Here is a 17,470-nt window from a genome sequence, read left to right on the forward strand (position 1 = left end):
AGACATTTACACGTGGGAGTGTAAACGCTGAGTTGGGGGCCGAGCCAACAGCAACTGATGTGGACTTAAAGTGACAACAGGCCCTAAAATAAACCCCAAATAGGCAGAACAGCCCAGAATAAAATCTCATACAAGAATAATTTTGTGAAAAATATAAACATGTTTTTTATAGACTTGAACAGGCTATTCCATCCTGTTCAAGGAAACAATAATAATTCACCTTTAAAAAAAAAACAAATCTGTTTCCTTGGAGGATAAATACAGAGAAACTTGGAATTGTTTAAATGTTCAACATCAAATCTTGCAGCAACAAGTCGTCGTCGTCTTGGGAAAGCCCGGGAAGACGCGGCCCGTCTTCCTCTCCGAACAGCCCTCTGGTTTACATTTCACTGACCACCTCCAGACAGTGTCAGTCTGAATTTGTGAGCCCTTCCCGGGTCTGTTTGTGTCCGTCTACAGGCGACGTGATTTATCCGTGCCAGAGCGTGTTGTCTCTTCTCTCGCTGTCACCAGGGTGATTGACGGCAGAACTAATTCCACATTTAACACCCTCGCTGGCTCCACAGCCATCCGTGTGTGTGTGCGTGCGTGTGTGTGTGTACACACACAAACAGAGATTTACAGGAGGACGCGGCGCTAGAGGCCTGACTCACCACGCAAGGTGGGAACAAAGACACTGATAAGCCCACCAAGCCTTTTAACACTCCAGTTTGTCTTGGGTGTTCCAGAACCGTCAGAGTCCTTGTTTGGGGATTGTTTTGGAGTCCAGACGGCGCTGATGTTTGATATATTAAGCCACTGGACTGAGGCAATGAGAATGACAAATGGGAGCCTTTTCTTCCCCGAATTGAGATTGCATCCTTCAGACGCCGCCATCGCTTCCCGTTAGATATCGAGTGTTTCAAGGTGATAGGAAACCACAGTGCTTGGACAATACAGCCTTGTCCACTTGCGATTCACGCTGCATGCTGCTGTAAAGACCAGATAACAGCATCAGGAAGTCAGCGCTGAAAAATACCCTGCCATTCATAACGCAAACCTATGTGAGGCTGACAGATGTTTTGTTTTTTTAAGGTGGAAAAGTTGGACGGTTCTTTAGTAACAGACTCGCACAGAAGTAGAAGAATCGAAGTTTCTTCAGTGAATCTTTTTAAACATGTCTGAGGCTGCTGTCTCACTTGTTTTCACTTGAGCTGGGTGGATCGTTGTGCCTTGAAGCAGCACTTCTCAGGGGACAGAGGAAGACCAAACAAGGAAAACACACAACATCTATCCTGCCTGTCCTCAAACGCTTCAAACTGTACACAAACAATGCTTTACAGAGTTATTGTTCAGTAACACTTTATCCCAAAGGGAAATTAAATGTCATAACTTGTGTCAATTCATTTATATTTAAAGAGAAAACATGTGCATACATAACAAAATAATTTGTTTTTCACTACATTTCTGTTTGAAAAGAGTAGGAATAAGTGAACACTTATTTAATCCTACCCTTTATCTAAATTTAATGAAATGTATTACCGAGTCAATAATAAAATAATTGTAAATAAAACCATGTTATAGTAGTCATGTGCCTGTTCGATGTACTGGGCTAAACGGCAAATAAATAAATTACATAGACAAAATGGTTTCAATGGTTACAGTAATAATGACAACTGTAGCCAACAGAACCATCAGTTGTTGGCCAGCACTGCTAATCCACCTCATTTGCTTTTGCTGCTCCTTTTTAATGCTGCAACCATGAAGCCTCCCCTTTAACTCCTCTGGTGTTTCAGGTCAAAGTTCAGGGATGCTAATCGGCTGCTAACAGTAGAAAAAAAACAATACCCCTGTTGCCACGGTTACGCATGATAAAAACTGTCCGAAAGTAGAAAAGTAGGAGCAAAAATCCTTCCAAGTGGACGGCGTCCAAAGCCAGAGGGAATAACTGAGCACACAGAGCCTCAATCAGGAAATGAACAAAACAAATCAGAGCTAACATGACAGAGCTGCTCCCTGCTGCCAACAGGAGCGACAATCCAAGAGTTCAACGTCGCTCATCCTTACTGCCAGTTTGAGCGCCGTGTTTTTTTTTTTTTTACAACTACGTTTGGCTGCATGTGTCAAGGTTAAAGCGAGGAATCTGCCGTGACGCAAAATGAGACCCTTTGAGGCGCAACGAGAATCAAAGTTCCCGCCTCCTCACACACGATGATGTCGCCGGCGTTAATTACATGGACGTCTCCGTTTCCCCAGAAAGCCACAGTAGCGTGCATTTAGAAAATAACCATTTTCTCCTGCTACTACCGACGCCGTTTCTGCTGGTGGTAATGCACCACTGTCGATGTTTTAAGGTTGGTTGAGGGGAAGAATAATGTGATTCAGTTTAATTGAAGAAGCTCCGGGTGCTTAATTATGTTGGATGTTGGTTTCTCTCATTTGCTCGGACTCCCTCGCAGCAGCCTGAAGGCAACGATGGCGTTTCCACCGCAGGAACCTTTTCAAGAACCGGGACGATGCCACGCATTTCTCACTGGCTGAATATTCATTTATGAAAACCAAGTCCTCTGCTCGATTTACGGAGCCCTGAATGGGTTTAAACATCCTCTGTGTGACTGCTGCGTTTCAGGAGAAGCAGTTGTGTGGAAATCACATTAAAAACTCAAATAAAAAAATAAATAAATGTACATTTGTACCATTTTGTGCTCTGAAGATGAGAATTGTTGCCATCGGTAGTTTCCGTCTCATTAGCAGCCATCATGTCATTGTGGCTCAAACTCGAAGCATCGCCGCTCGCAGCAAAACACTGGCTGAGTCCAAGCTGCTTTCCTCAGGGGGAAATGGCCATTTGACTGGACAGAAAGTCATACAGGCGTCTGTCCAAAACTTAACCGTGTTTACTAAAGACACCAAATCAACTGCAGACTTGCTTCTTTGAGTCCATCTAGTTTATCTGAGCCATCTCGTGTACAACCCCATTTATTATTTAAATGTTTTATTTGATTAAGGAGGCTATTTTCACAGATTTCTACAAAACAGTCTCTGGAATAGTTTCACATATTTACAAGAAGATACTTGTATATTATCTGATGTAAACAAAATTAATTGCATAAATTTATTATAATAAATCTAGGATATTCTGACATGTAAAGTCATACATTAAGAAAAAAAAAACTACATTCATCAGGTTTATTCTGGATCCTGTTCATAGTAAGTGTTGCTCTGATAGAGAAATAACCCAAATCTCCCAGCTGAGCTTCGGAAAATATCCAGATATCATTTTATACATTTACCAACACTGGAGGCCTTAAGTAATCATTTGTCACAAATGTCTAAATTATTAATCTCAGAAAACTATTATAGTAAATTTAAGCCTTTATTTGTGTAAATTAAATTTTATTTTTTGCAATTGTACAATTGTTTAACAGAAAATCCAAGGTGAAATATAAAAATTTCCGTTTGAAAGAAATCTACTCAATCTACAGTCTAACACCATTTTTAAATATTTTATTTAGTTAAGAGGTGGTGTGCAGTGATGAACATTTATTTAACAAATGGAAACAACCTGAATGTAATAAATTAATGCACTAAAACTCACCAAGATGCTTTTTATAGTGTAATAACCCCACATTTTGGACTGAATCTATTATATTCCCAATAAAAACTCTTTCAGACATCGAGTGACTGACAATCACCGGGCAGAAAGTTTTAACTTTTTAAATACATTTTTTATCCTTTATTAGAGTTTTCTCATTGCTCCTCCTTCTGTGTTCGTTTTATTTGACATTTACCTAAAGTTTGTTTAATACAACAGCAATGAAAACCTGTAAACATTTCTTCCATACCTTGGGACAAGTGACAAATTACAAGTCACAACCACTGAATCCCCAAACAAGGACTTGCAATCAGTCTTGCAAAAGCAAGTCAGTCGATTTTTTAAGAAATTAGGCGTGGAGCCAAAGGCAAAGCTCACCTGCAGCATCTAAAAACGCTCCTTCTAGGGAAAACCTGCAGCCGTTCCTCCTCACGCAACATAAAAACAGTAATTTGGGAACTGAGCTTGTTTGCTTGTTTTGAGCAGAACAATTTTCATAAAGTCTTTCATCAAATTTAAAGACACCAGCAATAGTAATGAGGGGAAGAAGTTCATAGTGGAGAAAGAACCGAAAACAGGGTTAGACTGGAGGAGTTTACTGAAGTCCGACTGCATGCTTTCTGCCTATAAATGTCACTGGTCCAATATGCACTTCAGTTTAAAAGGTGTAATTTAGGGCCTGAGCAAACCACTGAGTACTGCTTCAGAGCAACTCGAGCCATAAAAACCCAAACTTTAAAGCCACCTCGGGACGCGGCTGCATGCAGCCTGCTGCCTCCTGTGCACAGCGAGGGGCTGCAGCATGGCATGAAGCATATTCTGACAGATTTATGTACAGTCCTACTCACAAATGATGCAAGGCACAAACAGAAAGGGATTAAGGAGATCCGATTCCTGTAATCCATCCATCCAGCTTTTAGAAAATAGAGCAGCCGAGTCTTGAAACCAATGTTTTTCCAAGATTGGCCAGGAACCTTGTTGAGGCTGCCCTCATACGGCAGCGACATGAACACGGTCTTTATGAAGCAGATGGAAGAAGAAAACCTCGACTTATTTACAGAAACCATCTGCAGTTCTGCTTTAAAACATGCCACCAAGCAGATCATGAAAACGTGGCCAATAGACGGTTTTCTTTAAGAATTAATGCGGCTTTAACCTTCAGTATTGACACCAATCTGCTGTCAAATAGTAAAAGTCACAGATTTATGCACCGGCGGCAGTTTGTACATCTTCTGCTCGACATACAAACATCTTGGTGCAGTCGCTGCAACAATTCAAACCCCAGAACAACAAAATCAGTTCATTTGTTTGGAATTAGCACTGCTTGAAGTATTTTTACCCAGCTGGAAACCAGTTAATCCCTCGTTTGCAAACGTGAAGCTTCAGCTTTGCATAAAAACCCAGAAATACTTTTTTCAATAAATGTGCTGGACGATAAATTGCCCCAGAAGTTATTCCTATAATATTGTTCCTTTGACCCTTTTTCAACTAATATAATGGTAATGTCATAATAATACAAAAACATGAACTTTAAATTCTATTCAGCATTTAACAGTGGAGCTGGAAAACATTTTAAATATCTAGAATAAACAAACGAGTAAAATGAAAAAGTCTCAACCATTTTTTGGTAGAAAGAGAAAAGATAAAAACTTGTTTTAATTCATGCGATTAACTGATTTATTTTGTCAAACAAAAACATCACTTAAATAAAAGCTGTGACGGCATTAAACTCAAAGGTAAAGCTAAATCAAGAACAGATGAGAAGCGGTTGTTGACGTCCATCAGTCTGAAAGGTCACCGACCCATTTGGGCCTCCAGCGATCCACAGCAACAACAATCATCTACAAACCGAGGAAACCTGGAGAAGCTGCTGACTTATCTCAGCTGCCTCATCAGGGCCTCATCCAGGAGGTCAAACATCATCAGACGCCCTGCAGGCCTCACTTATCCAAGATGAGGTCAGAGGTCACGATTCAACAACAAAGCTCTGAGAGTAGAGGCTCCTTTTAAAGAAACGTCCTGATGGTCACAACACTTCGGTGAAGATATTCTGGACCTTTCTGACAGCTTTGTTGTTACATCTGGTATGCTCACAAGATGCTTAAACACCAATAAAAATAATAAATCAGAGCTAATAGAAAACATTTTGTGCAACTTCTGTAGAGAAATCTGGATGTTCAGTCGGAGACATGAGTGCGATGTGATGATCGGATGTTTTCTGTCAAAAGTATGGATGAAAATACTAAAACCAGACATCTTTTCTTTTTGTTTTTAAATCTCAAAAACGTTTCATGAGTTGGTTTCTTTTTTATTTTACTACATGCTCTGTGGTCTGTTTAATTTCATGCACTATTATATTATATGTTGGTTTGCTGTACAGAACTAACTTACCTTCTAAAATCTGCCACGTTTAGAAATATATATATGTAGATGCAGGAGGCAAATACTTTTTCATGGCACTCGAAATGATCTTGAACTTCCAAGGTTGTAAAATTATTTTAGTTTAACTGGCTGGTAAAAATAATTACAAATGAATCCAAACTGAAAGATACCAGATTCCTTTATTAAATAAACCTCCACCACTGATTTTCTCTAATATTTTTGTTTGATTGTCCTTATGCAATGTTTTCCCAAGTATTACTTCTTTAAATCTTGCATCCCATACTGAAGAATATCCATAACTTTCTCTGCTTTTATAACCAGACCCATCTTTGAATTATAGTGAAAATCTGTAAGGATCTTGCCTTGAAACCACATTTTCTTGAAAATGGGGAATAATCAAGACTATAGGAGCTGCCCAGCTGGTAGCGGAGAAGAGTTTATTTTTTACATTTGTTTTTCTGTTCAATTTGGGTTTATATATATTTTTATTTTTTAAAATAGAAAGCTCTCTCTACAGATTAATTCACTTGAAAAGCGACAAAAATAAAAACATTCTGCAGCTCAGAAGGGCTGGGATGGGATTAACCTAAATGTGAGCGCAGCCTCTACAAACACGCTTCAAAGGAAGCAGCTCCCCGTTGAGGTCTGGTCTCAGGAAAAATGGATGAGGTAATTAAACCCAAATTGATTTAATTAGTCATCACACTGCAAAATGAACAATCACAATTATTCATTTCTGAGGAGAACTCAAGAGTTTTAAGTTTCTGTCTAACATTAAAGCGTGAAAGCTTGATCTTTATTCAATCTATGCTAACTTTGAAAGAACTGAATATGAAAACTAAGAGCAGGGAGGTGATGAAGCATCGTAAGCAGTCGGTTAATAAGGCTGCCCTGCACTGGTAATGAGTTTTAGTGATGGGGTTGGTTGTTGTGTAAAGTTACCACACAATACTTCACTGCAGGACCACACAGCTCATGAAAAATGCATGCTGCTTTGCATCATCTCACCGCTACGCACACTATGCATATAGAGGCAGAGAGAAAGACGTGTCGCCATTCATCCTGCACCAAGAACCAGAGTTCAGCTCTGCTTTTCTTCAGGGAACCGGTTTTCAAAGCCTGCAGGAAGCTGGGCACGCATCGCAGGAAGAGGCGAGAGCAGGGGGGCAAAAGCGGAAGGAAGAGGCCAGAGCAGAGGGGCAAAAACGGAAGGAAGAGGCCAGAGCAGAGGGGCAAAAGAGGCGAGAGCAGAGGGGCAAAAACGGAAGGAAGAGGCCAGAGCAGAGGGGCAAAAACGGAAGGAACAGGCCAGAGCAGAGGGGCAAAAACGGAAGGAACAGGCCAGAGCAGAGGGGCAAAAACGGAAGGAACTCTTGGTTCATAGTTAAGTGAAAGGTTTGTTGCAAACAATCACTCCCTGAAGCATAACCATTCAGGTAAATGTGCAGCGACATATTTCATCCTCCAGAGGGCGATATAGTATGTTATAGAACATGTTGCACTTTGGAGCATCAACGTGGTAATACTCATGTAATTTAGCATTAGCTTCCACCATAATACCATGTTGATATGGCGCTTTAGCAGAACTAACGTTAATGATTAGTGCTTTTGTGTTAGTGATGCCCAATACTGCTAATTTTCTTAGTGTTGAAACTTTTGGATATCAAAGATATTCTACTTTGAATGCAAACCATTCATCTGCTTAGATCTCTCAGTGTTGTAGTTTTTCCACTGGTCATCCTTAAGCGGAGCCGGTTGATACAGAAACAAAGATGGCGGGGCCATGCCAGAAGACGACAGCCTTCATAAATGTTAATAATTTCCTCCCACAGGCCGATGACGCATTACAAACGTTGAAATGATAAAAGTTGCCTTACGGTGCCTGACACCAGAAGTGTTTGCACACTAGATCTTAAACTCAAGGTTCGCCAACAAAAATGGTTTCCAGCATTTAAAAACAACAAAAACACAGAAGGTTCAAGAGGTGATGAAGGTGAAATCTGTCCTTGTGCCGTTGAAATGAGGCTGCCTTCGGACTGTGTGTATGCATTCAACTGTGGTGTAATTCAGTCAGTATTTTTGTTGGCCTACAGATAATTAAACTTTCCTTTTTCCAAGTTATTCAGCAAAGAAAGAATGGAGAAATTGCCTCCCTGAGGACAAGTTTCTGCACTTTAAAGCAGGATCCACACGATAACACTGCATTAAAAGTTATAGCTAGAGAGAGCGAAGGTATAAGATGAGGCTCACATTAAGCTTCCATCAAGGTCATTTCTTTGCTCATATGTTACTCCTCCCATCTCGCTTGAATCCATTCGTCACCTGGGCCATTAACCAAAAAGGCCATTTCTTTACATCTTCCCAGAGCAATGATGCTTGATTTTAAAGTGATGCCGTCATACATGAAGAACCTTGCAGGCATCAAAAGCAAAAGAAATATTTTAAAACTGCAACAAAAAAACGGTAAATGGATTTATTTTTAATGCAAAAGCAAAATAAACGCCCCTAAAGTTTCATCAAATCTCACCCAAGCTGCTCTGACTGTAATCTGTCTTCCCACCTTGGCAAAACAAATGTTCCCCTCATGTGACTGACAGGTAGAAGGTGCATTAAAATTCCTGGGGAGAATCCAGTTGTCCTGCAGACCAATTATGAGTGAGGGGAATAAAAGAGATAGAAATGGACAAGACTGAGACTTCCCATGTTCACCCAGTGCTTCTTGCCATAACAGCCTTTTCAGTAGCAGAGCCATTTCTCCTCAAGACTGCCAGCATTTGTTTGGAAAGTAGTGGAAACTGTAACTGCACATTCAGTATGCAGACACCTGCCTTAACCTGAAATATAACACAGCCTACTGAAAAAAACACCTCATCAAGCCTCTACTGCAATAAAATGTTACAATAAAGAACTGAAAACCATTAAATTTGTAAATCCAGTGAATAAAAACCTCAATTTATTGAGGCATAATTTAAATTAAATGGTTCAATGTCTTTAGAAAGAAAACCTGAAAGTAAAATCCTTGAAGTTTCACCAAACATAAGCCAAGACAATATTGTAGTTGCCCTTTATGTTTCCTTTGCAGTAAGAACATGCTCGTTTCTGTGCATCATTGGAAGCAACAAAGATGATGTTGGAAAAAAAGTTTAACCAAACATGTTTGCTGTTCTGCTCAAGCTGCAGGAACTGAAAAAGACAAAATGGCAGGATAATAATAATGACATCCAACTGATTAAGTCACATTCCATGTGCACCGCGTTACCTAGCAACCCCAGCTGAGTCCAGCCCAGTTACCTAGCAACAAGGGGTGCACCCGTTTATCGACCAGCCGGTTTATCGGTGCCAATTTCCAGTTATCAGCCGATCTTTACATCTGAAGCCGATCTTATCCACTGATTTTATCAACCTCGGTAAAGGTCTAAAAATCAACCGCTGTGGTTTTCTTTTCTCCTGTGAGAGACATTTGACTGACAAACCGGCCGACCAGGTCCTGTCTGCACATTTACAGTTAACAATAGTCACCCCATTGTTGCCAATTCAGCAACTTTCTTGATATATTGAGCAACATTTCAGACAAAAAATGGTATCAGCCAAAATCGTAATCTGTAAGTTAGGCTTTTTAAAAGATCGGTAATCTGCGGTTGGCCAGAAAATTGCAATTAGCAATTAGTGCACCCCTACTAACAACCCCAAGCTGGTTTTACCACTGTATGCACTGTACAATGGCTGCTGGAAAACACAAGAGGTTCATTGTTGACTTCCCATCCAGAAACCAGTTGCTGCATTCTTGTTGGTTGTGCAGGAGGCTCTACTAATGCTTTTCAAAGATGAATTTAAAGCGCCACAACGCCCTGAAACAGCTGAAAGGAGCTCGAAATAGGCAGAACTGACCAGACTAAAATCTCATCATCCAAGATAGTCCAGAAAATGTAATGAGCATGTTTTGTAGACGTATCCTAATCTGTTCAAGGAAGCATAAAAGGTCACCCTTAATATATGGATTTATCGCCATATTTTCACACACAAAACCTTCAAAACTGTCCCAGATGGGACCCTCTCACTTCAGGCCAACATAAATCTTGTTGGAGCAGCGCAATGTAGCTCATTTGCAGAAAATACCGATAAGTCAAAATATCAGTCGCCATCATGAAGCTGCAGTATGTGCAACATCGACGGTAAGTTAGGTGGGACCAAATCACACAAATCTAAACCATGTAGCCCCAATTAATAGTCAGTTTGGAGCTCAGTGACAAATCATAAATAACTAATCCGGATCTGAACAGGAAGGGAAATCCTCATCAGGAAGGCAGCAGCTTGAACAGCTGTACCAGTAAATACAGAACCGTACCTGTCTGGCCAGGTTGACGGCGTCAGCATGAAGTCTGTCTCTCAGCTGTGGGTCCAGCTGGAAGCCAGGTGCAATCTCCACAACCTTTAAAAAAAAAAAAAACAACTTAAAGCTGCACTAATTCTATTCAGAAATAAAATACAGCATCTGCCTATCAACTTTCCTTGTTTTTAGAGATAATAAAGAGAATAGGACCTTTACTATAGGGGCAGGCTGTCTCATTTCTGGTATTAGTAGCTGTGGAAAAGTCAAACAATAACGTTGTGGGTGATAAAAACCAAGACAATGCGTATTAAGATGCTAAAATGCTCTTTGGAGCTGCAGTAGACCTCACAGTTGGTGAATAATTGCTGGTTTATTACAGAGAGTGCCCCTTAACCCCCACAAAACTACAATTTGATCCATTGTTTATATTAAATAGCAGCATTTTACCACAGCGCTCATTATTGTTCACCCTAAAAATCACTAAATTCCCCTCGGCTTGCAATAAAGAGAAAGTAAACAGTCAATTTTACCACTAATAATTTTATAAAAGTGCACAATTTCTCTGTTTTCCCTGCTTTACTGCCCTGCAGATGCATTAAATGGTTTTTAATGGTGACACTCGGTGCTGAATTTAGCTGCTGGGTGGGTGGAGTTCACCATGTTGGAAGCTGATTCAATTACTTACAAACAAGAATTCAAACACAATCCAAATCTGATTAAAACAAAAATATTAAATTCAATCCCAAAATAAGATCTCTGCCAGAGGATGAAGAGTGACTGAACCGTCCCAAAGCCGTCTCAACACTCGACTATTGTTGGAAAAGATCTCAGATCAGAGGGAAAACGCAGATTAATCCAAACAGAAACAAACAATAAATAAAAATCGTCAGTTTTCAGCGTGAACAGCGTCGCTAACATGATTATCATTAGTAATTTGATTAAAGCGAAAGGATGAAAGTGTTGAAAAGGCGCAATTAAAACCGCTTTGAGGTGGCGGTGGTTAATAAAATACATGTTGATCAGCCTCCTCTGGTGAAAGCTTTGCTAATGTTCTCTCTCTAATCTGATGCTGAGGCATTTGTTATTTTGACAATGAACTAATTCCTCTGTTCTTAGCGAGTGGATAACGCAGCTACCTTTTAATAAACTTTTGATTCAAGTTGATTTGAAGGATTAAGTTGCTTAAACAACTTATTAGAGGCTAATTGGGTATTTTTTTAAATGCACTCTGCAAACCCCCTGCTGCTCAGAGCAATCTGAGGCCCTTCAGGGTTTGCAGCCTGTTTATAATCACTTAATGTGACGCCAACATTGGTCTTTCTGCCTAAATAAGGGCAAGCAGACGGCGCCGCTCGCAGGCGCGTTTCCTGCTCCGTGACCTTTGCTTCACGCCTACTTACCATTACCATCCACTTCATGCTACTCATTACAACTCAAGAGAAATGTCAAGAAGATAATCTTAAACAAATTCCAGCATTATATTGGAGTAGATTAATTCGAAAATGAGGAACTTCACCTTCTGGTGTCTCCGCTGAATGGAGCAGTCCCTCTCGTACAGATGGATGACATTACCATATTTATCACCTGAGGACGGACAGAAAGTAGGTGAGGTGAAAAAGTCAGGGGATAAAGAAGTGATTAAGCTTCGGAGCTCTAACGAGAGACATTGTCGCATTTTCTTTGCCTCCATTTTCTGAGCAGATGCTGTACAAGATGTACAAAGATTCACAGAAAATTAGAGGTAAAAATCTTTAGACAGTCTGGAAAAGAATTGTTACAGACCAGGTGTGACAAGAGAAAACCAGGAACAACTCGCCAGAGCAGAAACGGAGAAAAAAGGAAAAACATCAATTTATGAGAAAGTTGTTTTTTTTTTCTTTTTTTTTGCAAAAATATACCAGTTGAAGTCACAAAGAAAACTTTAAAAGAGACGTTTAAGGTTTAAAATGATAAATTTTGTAAGGCATCTATTGAGTATTGGCACATTTTGCAGATTTTAAATTTTACCAGTAAGCATTTTTTTTCTACTTTATACATTAAAAGGTGCATTAACAGTTTTATCAAATTACTGAACAGCTGGTTGTGGGGGGGTTTTCTCTCACGATGAGTGGCGAGATCCCAGGCTGATGACGGAAAGCCTCATTTCCATCATCCTAATTTTATATCAAATTCCAGTCGCATTTAAAAATTCACTTAAAATTAAATCTAATAATTTCAGGCTTTTTTAATTAGCCATTAATTTACCTGGAAGTCATGGAGACAGAAGCTCTTTTTGAGAGACACGATATTCAAAATAAATTAAATGGGTGGGAATTTATCGTATCGTTTATCGTGATAAATTTATCGTCACAATAAATTCCAGTTATTATGCTTAAAATCTCCCAACATCGTTTATTCTTGAGATTATTTTTTACCATTTTTGCCACTGTTTGTTCAGTGAGTTTCAATAAATATCAATAAATTAAAGTATATGATTAAATGCAGTTGGTTTCTTTATGACTGGTGTCTTGAAGAAGCGTATTAAAAACCGGAATGTGTTTTTCAGAGTAGTATGCAAAAAAAAAAGTAATAGCTCACATCACTCATAACTCAAAACATTATGATGAAACTTTAAGTACATGCTGCTCATCCCTAGTTGAAAACAAAACTAAAGTACAAACCAAATATGAAGTCACAAGCCAGAGTGAGAAAACTTACCGAGGATCTGGACTTCAATGTGTCTCGGCTTTTCGATAAACTTCTCGATAAACAGCGCTCCGTTCCCAAAAGCCGTCAGGGCCTCAGAGTACGCCCGCTGGTAATTCTCCTCCAGTTCCTAACATGGAAAAACAAAACCCATCACCATTCGCACCAGCGCCTCCATTCGAGGCCAGAAAACCTTGAATTTTCAAACAAACCCTCCAACTTTTTCCTGTTTTTCTAAGCCCTCTTTTTGACATTCGCATGTTTTCTACATTTCTTGTGGCGCGCATGTCTGCGACCCCGATGGGGGAGACGTTCTACACTTCGTCTCTGGAAGGTCGCGACCCTACATGTGGAAGGTCACGGCTCAATCTGTGTGTGATGCGTCCAGTCTCTCGCTCTGGGGACAGGCTGAATCAACACCAAGCCTCCCTCTCCCTCCTTCGCCTCCGAGCTTCGACACGGTGGAGGGGAAAACTCAAACACGGCCTTCGCTGTCATCCTGCAGCCCTGAGAAGAGATGCTGTTGGAGGGTGAAGCTATCTGACTCCTAAAGGGCAGCTGCACACAACAGCGCTGCTAAAAAAAAATAACCCAACGTGGGTTTCTCTATGAGCACTCTCTCAAAAGGCAATGTGGCAAAGGCTTTGAAAGGTCAATAGATTTACCAGCTAAAAAAAACCCAGCAGAATTAAACTAAATTTACATGCAAGTGCTTGTTCAGCACCTGAGCCGAGTAAAAAGGGATAATTTATGACATTTAGCAGCAGAAAAAACACACTTAATGCGCTTGAATCATTTCAAGAGTGGTATTTTCCCTCAAGTACATGCAGTTCTCAGGATTGTTTAAGCAGGATTTTTATGGTGAATATTTGGTTAAAAGCGGCACAGCTGAACTTATCGCAATCGTTTGAATTATCTTTAAGAGAAGAGATTTAATGAATCTGTTTTTTCCTTACTTTATCCTACTGGCAGGGATCGTCACCTTCAGGGAAACGCTGGACAATAAATCAAAAACAATCTATACCACTGTAGACACATGATCAATATAAATAGATAATATGTCTGACAGCATGTTCAATATTTTTATTGATCTCTGGTCCAGAACCAGAGGAAATGTAGGCAGAGGAAAGGCTTTAGCAGCTCAATCTCTAACAGCTAGCAAAGCTAGCTTAGTGGAATCAACTGGCTCGCTCGCTCTTTGGTTACCTAGCAACTCATTCTTTTGGTTACCTAGCAACCACCTGCTGAGTAACTGGCGACGCAGGACTTTTAAGGTTTTGCCACCGTGACTCATAACTGTTTAAAAATAAACGGCAAGGAGAGAAAACTGAATAAAACAGGAAAGGTCATGTCACCAGTTCGACAGAGTTTCAGATATTTTAAACAGAGAAAGTGATCAGTAATTATCAATATATCATAATTATACAGTAATGCGTTCGTCAGAAAAGTCGTCTATCTCTAAATTCAAGCTGGGAAACATCTAAAATGTTTAATTAAGTTGTTCACAACTACAATTTGCTGGCTGAAGTTTTATTTAGAGGCGCACAAGTATGAAAATATGTGTTGGTAGCTAATATTTACTGATTTATAAATTTTCCTGCTCTTTCACAAAACAAAACAAAACAAAACAAACAGCTTCCTCTTCAATGTTTCCCCCAGAAAACTTGCTAAGCCTGGTGGTTGGGTCAGTCATCCCGACGTGTTTTTGAGTTTAAAACTGTTTAAAGTAAAAAGGAAATTTTAAAATATCACTAGATAATTATGTCTTATTAAAAAACTGAAAGATTAACACCTGAACACCAACTATCAAATCTTAAAAACTGCAAACTTTTAAAAGAATTAAAGCACAAGTAAAGCCTGGTGGCCCGCCAGGCTTATAATACACTGGGGGAAACACTTCTATTGAATCAGTCAAACATCCCACAATCCCAATCAGATCAAAAATAGCCAACCTGTTCCCCACCTGAAACGCGCAAACTACATATATCAGTTAATATCAGCATGTTAAACATTGCCTAACATCAGGTGTATCGTTTGTCGGCAGATTTGGGTTTGCCCAAAATCTCTGTCAATTTTTATTACTTCCATCATCAGTAAATGAACTCGCTTGTTGTCAAACGGTTTTATGGGGGGAATTTGTCCTCCAACTCGCTTGTATAACCTCTTCACATTTTTAAAACACATTTAATCAAATCTGATCAGATTAATAACCGGGATGAATTTTCATGATACTTCTCAGACCGTTACAATCCGATCCAAAATGAATCAGTTCCTTGCCTCGTGTCTGCTTGGACATTTTCCTTTTGAAATGTTTCTGATTGAAGTCGAAGTCGAGGTGTAACCTGGAGGCCGACGGCGAGAGGCAGAGACAGGAGACTCCTTCACTGTCCACGCACCGCTGCTTTCCTTTTCTCCTTCCTTTCTGGACATCAACTGACTGGGTGAGGAGCGAGGCTTTTACACGTTTTTTGATCTCCGCTCCGGTAACCTCTCCTGCCACGGAGCGGGACAGGTGACGTTGCCACGGCAACGGGCCCACGTAAGAGGCGGACCTGAACGTGCAGAGAAGCCGCAGGGAGCGTCTTTGAAATGTCTGCACCGTGCATCGGAAATGCATCGTCAAAATATCACCATGCGCAATTTACGCGTCAGAGGAGAACTGCAATAATAAGTGTGAGATAATTATTCAAATATGTCTGGAGAATCAGATTAATTATTAGGCTGATTATCTTCCAGCTGGTAACAAGTTATTTAACCCCAACTGATGCAATAAGTAGTTTTTTTTGCTTTTTAGGGTGTCTTCAGACCCAGTAGTCCAGTAGGTTCTGTTCGACTTGGGAACAAAATTGCAGCATTTGTTACATTTTCAGCTGCTGCTGTTCACCTTCTAACTCCAATGTGAAAGAGGGCAACCTGTTCCCTTCCTCGTCAGTGGGGGGCGCTACACCAAGGACTACCGACGGAAATGACACAAAGACCTACGAAGAAGACACCGAGCGCGGTTTCCTCTTCACCAAATGTGGACAGAAATGGAGCATCAGTTGTAGGATTTTTATTTTGTCTTTGGTAAAACATACACCAGCTAGCAGGAAAAGCTAGCTAGCTAGCTAAAACCAAACAGCTCTAATAAAAACATTTTTTATCTGGTGGGTCTTTTGTCATGGTTTGTGTTTGTCTATCTAATATGGAGTGACTCAGATCATGTAGGTGACAACTACGCCTGTCACAAACTTTACTGGACAATAAACTGTCCCAGATTTGATCGCAATAAATGATAATATTGTAATATATATTGGTCATGGGAAAATAATGCAAGTTTAATGTTGTAAATAACATTTAACACTGAAACTAGAAGTAATTTAAAGAAAAACATTAAATAAAACTGAAACATAAACCACATACAACCAGATTATGATGTCTAAACAGAATCGCTGTTCAAAAAATAACCAGAATGGAAATTATTGAGCTAATTTCTATGTATTATGTGATTAATTGGTTTTTGCAAAAGCCTCATTAACAGAACATGGAGACATGATGAAAACTGGTCATTCATGCTCACAACACGGTGAAATTTTGAGTAAAAACAAATCTGAAGTGCAAAAGCGACGTGACAGATCCTGTGAAAACCCAAATAAAAGGTAACAGACTTTGAAAAGTGGTCCAATCAATTCTTGAACCCGTCCTTCCTGATCCGACAGAGGAGTTTCTCCAAAACCTAAACTTTGAGAAGTCCATTTGTAATCCTTTCACATCAGTTCAGCCCGTCTGTCATATTTGTGCCGCTGGAGCTTTGATGCGCGCAGCTTCACCCGTCCTTTCAGGAAGCACATCAACCAAACATACACTGTGGGAATCTGGCAGCTTTTTTACCAGTAAACACACACATCTAGTCCTACAATACGTTTTCAACGGCTTGCCTGACTTTAAATTACGCATACAAATCATCTGCAAGCCGGCGCTAATTAATTTAAAAGGCAAACTACACATTGTTACTTGGAGAAATCTCTTTATAATTTCCTCACATCATATCTGCTCTGGTCTCTCTGGATGGCAACAAGAAATGTCAACAACTAATTAATCGGACCGAGCTAGGGCTCAGGAAAGGTCACTCTTACCAGCGGATCATGACTTCAGAGGCTCCAAGGATACGCAACAAAACCACGGCGATATGTTTTATGAAAACAGGCTGGTTAATAAAACCGCACCTGACATTACACCGTCCACAGCAGCAACAGAGAAGCATTCACTCGGTTTCTGAAGCACCCAACAATTCAGGTAAAATAACTCGAGTAGAAATTACTCGAGTAAACATGTATTTGGTAAAAAGTCAACTAAAGTACTAAGTAACTGATCAAATTATCAGTCATTTCATATTTAAAAATTATAGAAATTAGATTTTAAAAAGCAGAAATGTTGGTATTTTAAGGAAAAAAACGACAATTCGTAATTGACTGACATCATTCCAAATTATGGAAACCCAATGAGTTGGAAAAAAAATT

At 39.9% G+C, this 17,470-nt stretch overlaps 1 protein-coding gene across 2 annotated transcripts in view; it reads right to left on the reverse strand.

Annotated features, from left to right (window-relative positions):
- The window catches only part of LOC106947987 (pyruvate carboxylase, mitochondrial-like), a 75,004-nt gene that overhangs the window by 23,445 nt on the left and 34,089 nt on the right, over nt 1-17,470 (reverse strand). For both annotated transcript variants that reach the window (XM_015033373.1, XM_015033374.1), the window contains exons 7-9: nt 12,984-13,101; nt 11,803-11,870; nt 10,302-10,385 (exon numbers count right to left, since the gene is read on the reverse strand). In XM_015033373.1, the coding sequence (XP_014888859.1) occupies nt 10,302-10,385; nt 11,803-11,870; nt 12,984-13,101 (270 nt within the window). The remainder of the gene's footprint in view (nt 1-10,301; nt 10,386-11,802; nt 11,871-12,983; nt 13,102-17,470) is intronic.

This window comes from Poecilia latipinna, unplaced genomic scaffold, assembly GCF_001443285.1.
Source record: "Poecilia latipinna isolate Pla-1442-1.1 unplaced genomic scaffold, P_latipinna-1.0 Scaffold267, whole genome shotgun sequence".
NCBI lineage: Eukaryota > Metazoa > Chordata > Actinopteri > Cyprinodontiformes > Poeciliidae > Poecilia > Poecilia latipinna.